General features: G+C 37.6%; 1 protein-coding gene across 4 annotated transcripts in view; it reads left to right on the forward strand.

Annotated features, from left to right (window-relative positions):
- Zmym2 (zinc finger MYM-type containing 2) overlaps positions 1-8,963 on the forward strand; it is a 71,761-nt gene that overhangs the window by 8,241 nt on the left and 54,557 nt on the right. For 2 of the 4 annotated variants that reach the window (XM_021181757.2, XM_029468740.1), the window contains exon 3: positions 5,377-6,233. In XM_021181757.2, the coding sequence (XP_021037416.1) occupies positions 5,387-6,233 (847 nt within the window). In that variant the 5' untranslated portion in view covers positions 5,377-5,386. Of the gene's footprint in view, positions 1-4,236; positions 5,135-5,376; positions 6,234-8,963 lie in introns of those variants that run through there. The other 2 variants (XM_029468741.1, XM_021181756.2) reach the window with 2 other exon arrangements.

The raw sequence follows: 8,963 nt of genomic DNA on the forward strand, positions 1-8,963 counted from the left end.
TCTCTGTGTAGCCCTGGCTGTCCTGGCACTCACTTTGTAGACCAGGCTGGCCTCGAACTCAGAAATCCGCCTGCCTCTGCCTCCCGAGTGCTGGGACTAAAGGCGTGCGCCACCACGCCCGGCCTTGGATAGTTTTTTAAGACGTCAAAATGTAGCCCAGGCTGGCCTGAAACACTCACTCAATCTCCAGAGCTCTGACATTACAGATAGTAGGCCACCAAGTTGAGATTTCTTGGCTTCATATACATTTGCCTAATGACTGATAATGGGCCATCTTTTGATTTGGTTATGAGTCATTTGTGTGTCTTTGGCAAAATGTTTTATTTAAGTACTCTGTTCATTTTTAGTTCCACCTATTTACCTTCCTACACCTACCTCCCTCTCTTTCCTTGTTGATTTTTGATTCGGAGGTATTTTCTCTCTCCCTTGTCTTCATTTCCTTGGTAATACTCTGCACACACACTATTGTGAACTTGAACAGTTAAGTGTGTTTTTTCCTTAACTGTTTGGTGGTATCCAGAATGACAAATCCAGTGGTATGAAATTTTCTCTCAGAGTTTTTTAGTTGACTTCTATTTAGATCTTGTTTCTTTTTGAGATTTATTTATAGATTGTGTATGGTATAAATGAAAGACCAATTTTTCGAGTTTTTTCCCCCTTCAGGCCATCTTTCTGCTTTTTGTTTCCAGTTTCCATATATGAAAGAAAGCCCAGGACTGGCTGTAAAAGTAACTTTTATTCTCCTGCCATAGTTGTTGTCTTGGAAGCTGTCTCCCTCTGCTAACTTGGGCTTAGTCCTGGAAGCTTCCAGCCTCTGTGTAATCTAATCTTGGCCTAGAATGTTTTCAGTATCTGAGAATTACTGCTGAACAAGTTCACCCTTTCTCTTTCTGAACTCTGGCTTGCTAGTTTAACTAAGCTGTTTTTGCTTAAACTCTTTTCTAGTTTTTTTTTTTTTTTCTCCTTTTTTCGTTTTTTGAGATAGGGTTTCTCTGTTTAGCTAGCCCTGGCTATTCTGGAACTCACTTTGTAGACCAGGCTGGCCTCAAAACTCAGAAATCTGCCTGCTTCTGCGTCCCCAGTGCTGGGATTACAGGCGTGTGCCACCACGCCCGGCTCCTAAACTCTTTTCTAAACTGACTGATTTAATCTGGCTTTACTTTTGGTGTCTCCTGAATTTCTCTGCTTGGCTTCATACTAACTTTGTTAATATGTTCTAATCTTCTGGTTTCTCATTCTCTGCCTCTCATTCTGTCTTCACATGTGTCTAGCTTGTTCTCTCTGTCTCTCTGTAATCTCTGTACAACTGTTCTCTCTCTCTACTGTTCCTAAAAGAGCTTCCTTTTCTGTCTCCTCTCGTGAGAGTTGGGCACATCCGAGTCTGTCACATCTTTCTCTGATTTGTAACCTTGTCTGCCACTCAGTTAGACATCACTTTCAAACATGGGTGCTTTCTTTTACAAACTAACTTTACTTCATTGTTTGGTATTAAAAGTGTGTACTAATGGCTTGTCTGTATTCAAGCTAGAGAAATTAAAGGTGCGTGCTAAGGCTGAGCCATACCACAGCCAGAGACAGGTTTTTCCAGTAAATAGCACACTCTGAGGTCCACAGTGTGATGAACATTCTGTAACCACTGGCTATGATTTCCTCTAGTTCATCCATTTTCCTGTGAATTTTTTTATGCTGGAATATCCTTTGTATACCATATTCTTTATGATTTACCTACTCACTTGTCTGTTAAGGACTTCTGAATCTGTCTTTTTGTTGTTTGTATGTTTGTTTTTTGACATGGGGTCCCTCTGTATGTAGTCCTGACTATTCTGGAGTTTGATATGCAGATTAGTGTCTTTACTCAGCCTTTCAGGGCTAGTGTTGTGCAAAGATGACAAAGTAACTTAAGTTACCTATAAAGTGCTTGTTAGAATTATATATATCCAGGTAATTCTGGATTCAAAACGGGAGTTTGGAAATGTTCACCTTTTCTTTTTGTTCTTGTTCTTCATCATCTCCATCACCACTACCACCAGCCTCACCATCATCATCATTGTTGGTTTTTTGAGACAAGGTTTCTCTGTGTAGACCTTGCTGTCCTGGAACTTGTTCTGTAGACTAGGCTGACCTAGAACTGAGATCTGCCTGCCCCTGTTGGGATTAAAGGCCTGTGCCAAGACAGCCTGGGTCCATTTTCATTATTTTTAGGAGAGGTTTAAGAGTTGTTGGTTATTTTGAAATGTTGATAGAATTTATAAGTAAAGCTATCTGTCCTAATTTATTTACTTATTTATTTTTAAGATATATTTATTTTATGAATATGAGTACACAGTGGCTGTCTTCAGACACACCAGACAAGCCAGACCAGAAGAGGGCATCGGATCCCTTTATGGATGGTTGTCAGTGCTTTTAACTGTTGAGCCATCTCTTAGTCTCTCCCTCCTGCTCCTCACTTTACTTTTTATTTTTTGCTGAGATGTTTCTGATTACTGACTTAACTTTGTCTACTCAAATTTCATATTTTTCCTTTGTGTGAATTTTAAGGATTTTTTTTTGAAATTTTATCTTTGTTATCCAGTTTGGTATATGACTTGCTTGTGTTATTCTTAAAAATTCTATTTCTGTAAAGTTAGTAATGACACCTCCATTTTTATTTTCCATTTTAGTAATTGTCCTCCTCCTCCTCCTTTTCTTCCATTATGAATTTAGGCTTAGTGTGCTGCTTTTGTTATTTTTTCTTTGTTCCTTATTGATTTGAGAAGATTTTTCTTTTCTTTTTTCTTTTTTGTTTTTTCGAGACAGGATTTCTCTGTGTAGCCCTGGCTGTCCTGGAACTCACTTTGTAGACCAGGCTGGCCTCGAACTCAGAAATCCACCTGCCTCTGTCTCCCGAGTGCTGGGATTAAAGGCGTGCGCCACCACGCCCAGCACTTCTTGTTCGTTCATGTACTCCTCAAACTCACTGCATAGCCAAGAAGACTTTGGAGCCCCACTTCTGCTCTACAATGCTTGGATCGTAGGCATGTTGACAGTGGGCCTGGTTTTTGTAGTGCTGAGGATAGAGCCTGGGTTTTCCTGAGATAAGCAAGCACTCTTACATCTTTACCTGATATTTTTTTTTTTTAAGATTTATTTATTTATTATATGTAAGTACATTGTAGCTGTCTTCAGACACTCCAGAAGAGGGCGTCAGATCTTGTTACAGATGGTTGTGAGCCACCATGTGGTTGCTGGGATTTGAACTCCGGACCTTCGGAAGAGCATTCGGGTGCTACCCACTGAGCCATCTCACCAGCCCCCTTTACCTGATATTTTTACTGGATATTATTTCCAGAATTGTGCTATACTGTGATAATAAACGATTATTCTCATAATTCTGTAATGGTGTTTTAAATATATTCTATTTGATATTTTGTTTTGATACATTAATATTTTACAACTAATTTTTCTATTTTATTAGGAATTACTAATTTTAAATTTATAATTATTGGGAACTATAGCAGGTACAGCAAACACATTGGCTGGTATTCTTTTGTTGTAAAAAATTTATCTTTGCCTTCTATGATTCCTTTATGGTACTTATAAAATTTTTAGGTAGGTTTCTAAAGGGGAAAGTGTTCTTTTTCTTGTTTTTCTTTTTTTTTTTTTTTACATTTGAGATAGGCTTTCACTTTGGTAAGCTTATAAGGGAGAAGATGATGATAATTTGTTTTTATTTTGAGACAGGGTCTCTGTGTTGCTCATGCTGGGCTTGAACTTGGATTTCATAAAGTTAAGCAAGTCATGGATAATTGTTAGCTCAATATGAGTGATAGTAAATTAACTATAATTAAATTTCCTCCTGATTATAGTTCATAGAGTAATAAAACATTCATATATCTTTTAAACCTGAATTGTCTTTAAAAGAAATTTAAATTAAAGGAAAAATAGTATATAGCACCTGGTATATAGCTTTGCTTCTTCTGACACCAAAGAGGTAAAGTAAATTTAGAATGAAGATCTTTCATTCACAAAGTCATGGGATGATTTATGAGTTCCCAGTTAGTAGGAATGTTCAAGCTTATCTGTGAATTGTCAGTGTATTCCACTGTAAAGATATTAGCACTGTTGAACACTTCTATTATATTCAGCTCTCATTGTAAATCTTTTGATTTCTTCTTAATGGTTACTCAATTTATACTTTTCAGCTGTGTTTTGGAGTAAAGTTTTTGACTATCAATTATACATTTTTTTCTATAAAGTGTATTTTTTTTATTGTTCTCTATCTTTACTGATTGATTTTTGAGACTGGGTTTTCTGTGTAGCCTTAGCCACAATGGAACTAGCCTGGTCTCAGGGTAACCTCAAACTGCAAGTCCCTCCTTATCTCAATCATAAAAGCCAAGGGTCCCCCTCCCCACCAATAAATACATCTTAAAAGATGAAAATCATGTGATATAAAAATTAGGAAAATGATAAACAGTGAACACATTCTCTACCCCTGTCACCCATTAGTTGAAGTGATAATTTCAATTATGTCCTCTATCCTATTAGCTTTTGTATTTTATGATTTTAAATCAGGCTTTTAGGATTTATATAACCAGGATTGGGGTGATGGCCTAGATGAGAAAATGCTTGCTGTAGAAGCATGCAAGCATGAGGACCTGAGTTTAAGCACCCACATAAGAAGCTGTGTGTATCTGTCATCCTAGCAATGGAAAGAGACACAGCAGAATCTTTGGAACTTGCTATCCAGTCAATCTAATCAAATTGGTGAACTCTATTAAGTGAGAGATTTAAAACTTGAGGTGAAAAGTATTGATGACTCAGTGGTTAAGATTGTTTCCTATATTTCAGAGGACTTGTTGAACAGCTTACAACTGCCTGTCACTCCAGCTCCAGGACATCTGATGCCTTCTTTTGGCCCCGTGGATAAATGCACACGTGTGGCATACGTTCAGTACACCATAAATAAAAATAAAAATAAATGTTAATTTAAAAAAATCAGGTAAAGCAAAATCTGGCCTGGCATCAGATCAAGTCTCAGTAGTACCAACCTTCGTTTGGAAGCCCTAGCACCTGCTAACCTTTTTAAACTGCGTGGTTGTGAAAAACTAGTAAGAGATTTCTGAATGTCCAAGGACCAAAAAGTCAGTTCCAGGTAAAGATTCTGTCTCAAGGGGGTGGGGGAATACCTGATGTGGACCCCTTGCTTTCATATTATCATGTTAGTTTTGGAGTTTCAGTTGACACTTAACGATTTACATTTTGGGTAACCTTTGTGGAGTAAATAGTGTATCTCTAGAAAGTGGTAGTGGAAGTGTGGTACGCATGATTACTGAAAATCGTCTTTAAAAATGAAATCACAGACTCAGGTTTATGTTGTTTGGTTTCCCTGAACAGGTTCTTTGGCATGGACACGAGTTCAGTGGGGACGTTAGAGCTGACTGATCAAACTCCCGTCTTACTAGGAAGCACAGCCATGGCAACCAGTCTCACGGACGTAGGCAACTCATTCAGTGGCCCACCTAATCCTTTAGTGTCTAGAGCTAGTAAGTTTCAGAACTCATCAGTAGACGATGATGATGACGTTGTTTTTATTGAACCTGTACAACCTCCTCCATCTTCTGCACCTTTGGTTGCTGATCAAAGACCCATAACATTTACATCTTCAAAAAATGAAGAACTACAAGGAAACGATCCCAAAATTCTTCCTTCATCGAAAGAGTTGGCCCCACAAAAGGGCAGTGTAAGCGAGACAATTGTTATTGACGATGAAGAGGACATGGAAACAAATCAAGGACAAGAGAAGAGTTCCTCAAATTTTATTGAAAGGAGACCTTCTGAAACTAAAAACAGAACTAATGATGTGGATTTCTCCAGTTCCACTTTTTCAAGAAGTAAAGTAAATGCAGGAATGAGTAACAGTGGTATTACCACAGAACCAGATTCGGAAATCCAGATTGCTAACGTTACAACCTTAGAAACAGGCGTAAGCTCTGTGAGTGATGGCCAGCTAGAAAGTACTGATGGGAGAGACATGAACTTAATGATTACTCATGTAACATCACTGCATAACACCAACCTGGGAGATGGCTCTAACGGACTTCAGTCCAGTAACTTTGGTGTGAATATACAAACGTATACCCCATCTCTAACTTCACAGACCAAGGCTGGAGTAGGACCTTTTAATCCTGGTAGGATGAATGTTGCAGGAGATGTATTTCAGAATGGGGAGTCTGCACCTCATCACAATCCTGGTAAGAAGTCATATTTTACTTCATAAAAATGAAGTATTTAATATTTCGTTGGATACTTGTTTCATTGAAATAAAACTGTTGTTTGGTGTCCTATAGAAAATGTTTTAATTTTGTTAACATTAAAGTTTGAATTTGTTGCGTATAGTATTTGTGAAGTAGAATATTAGCAGTATAATTTTGTTTAATGAATTAAAAATACTGTATAAATTTAACATATTTTATAGATTGCTTTTTGCTAATATTAATGTCATGTAAATTAGAACAAAAAGATTAATAACATACTTAAAAACATTGTACAATAAATTCTACTTATTCCCTTATTTTTCTGCATGTTTTTCATGTTTTTATTAAAGAATTGACTTATTTCCTATCTTTTGAAGAAAGCAAAACACAGTTTTCATTTTTAAATTATTCTAAGGGATGATTGACGTGCAAAAACTGTACCCGGTACCCCATAACCTTAGTCAAGTCGATGACTTTGAGGCCTTGTGCTTTGTGCTTGTTACCATCTTTGTTCTTTGAGATAGGGTCTCACTCTGTAGCATTGGCTGGCCTGGAACTTGGTGCCTAATCCAGGGTGACCTTGGACTCAGAGATTTACTTTCCTCTGGGATTAAAGGCCTGTGGCAGCACACATGTCTTGTGTTTGTTTTGATTGCTCATTTAGTGTTAGTTTTTTATTTTATGTTTTCCAGTGTTTTTAAAAAGCTCTTCATTTATTATTTATCAAAGTTGGTATCTTATCTTTTCTTTTCTTTTCTTTTCTTTTCTTTTCTTTTCTTTTCTTTTCTTTTCTTTTCTTTCTGTTTTTGTTTTTTAAACTTTTCTGAGTCAGGGTTTCTCTGCATCCATGGTTTTGCTGGAACTCAGAGATCTGCCAACTTCTGTCTCCCTCTGCCTCTCAAGTGCTGGAACTAAAGGCAGGCCTCACCACTGCCTGGCTAAGTTGGAATATTTCTTTACTATTGGGAGGTCCCTTTTTGTGAGATGCTTTGCTCTTTGAAAAATATAAATATTATAATAACTGGTCTTAGCTGGTTGTAGTGGCACATGCCTGTAGTTTCAGCCCTTGAGAGATGAAGGCAGAAGGATCAGGAATTCAAAGCTATCCTCTGCTACATTTGAGGGCATCTTATACTATAGTGAGATATTATCTCAAAAAGGTCTCAAATCAACATACAAAATTGGTCTTTGCCGGGTGTGTTGGCGCACGCCTTTAATCCCAGCACTCGGGAGGCAGAGGCAGGCGATTTCTGAGTTCGGTCTACAGCCTGGTCTACAAAGTGAGTTCCAGGACAGCCAAGGCTACACAGAGAAACCCTGTCTCGAAAAACAAAACAAACAAACAAAAAAAACAACCCCCCCCAAAAAAAACTGGTCTTTTCACAAATAACTGTATGTTGTTCTTTTCTGCATGAAGTTATGTCTTTCTACCTCAATTTCTATGTGTTTATCTTCACTTCATTATTTAGTCTCATTAGTAATGTTTCTTTATTATATATATATCTAAGTACACTGTAGCTGTCTTCAGAACTCATTGCGAATGGTTGTGAGTCACCATGTGGTTGCTGGGATTTGAACTCAGGATCTTCGGAAGAGCAGTCAGTGCTCTTAACTGCTGAGCCATCTCTCCAGTCCTTATTATTAACTTTTAACACTTAGGAATTGTGTAACATTAATTTGGGATAGCTAAAATGTAGGTGATGTGCTCTTTGATATATATGAGTTTTTAAAAATCAGTTTAATGTGTATGAAAATTTGCCTGTGTGTATGTATCCACACCATGAGTTTGAGGAGGCCGGAACCCCCCTGGAACTGGAATTATAGATGGCTATGAGCCTCCATGTAGGTGCTAGGAAATTGAACATGAGTCCTCTGAAAGCGCAGCCAATTACTTTTAACCTGGAACCCATATTTCCAGCCTGTTATTTTTGTTTATTTACTTCAAAATTAGTATCTGATGAGTGAAGAACTTTTGCAAAATGCATAATTAAGAAAGAATGAGTGTCAGGGGCTCGAGAGATGGCTTCTCTTCCAGAGGACCCTGATTCAGTTCCCAGCACCTACATGGCAGTTCACAATTATCTGCAACTCCAGTTTTAGGGTATCTCATACCCTTACACAAATATAAATACAGGCAGAACACCAATGCACATAAAATAAAAAATAAAAAATAAAAAAATAAATAACTAAAAAAAGAATAAGGGTCAATATCCCTTATTTTTATTAATTGAATATGTATAGTTATCTTTAAGTCCTGTTTCTGTTTCTTTTAATTTAACCTAGTTGAAACATACTATAGTTTTTTGTTTTTAAAAATAAATTATTTAGATTTACTTTATTATTTTATGGATGTTTTGCTTAATCTGTAGACACAGAGAGACTGGACTTTGTGCACTTTTGAAACCTCAAAGCCTCCCTAGTAACATACTTACTCCAGTAGGGCCACACCTGCTCCAGCAGGGCCACACTTAACTACTTTTTCTAATCCTTCTCTAGTAGTGCCACTTCTGGTGACTAAGCATTCAAATCTCTGAGCCTTTTGGGTGCATTCTCACATACATGTGCATGTACAGGCCAGTGCTCACTGTTGGCTACATTCCTCAACCACTTCTTTATGTTTAGGTAAGGTTTCTAAATGAACCTGAAGCCAGCGGATTTGACTTGGCTCTTTGGCCAGCAAGCACTAGGATCGTCCTGTGTACACCTCAGTGCTGGAATTAAGGATGC

The sequence above is a fragment of the Mus caroli genome, chromosome 14, assembly GCF_900094665.2.
Source record: "Mus caroli chromosome 14, CAROLI_EIJ_v1.1, whole genome shotgun sequence".
Lineage (NCBI taxonomy): Eukaryota > Metazoa > Chordata > Mammalia > Rodentia > Muridae > Mus > Mus caroli.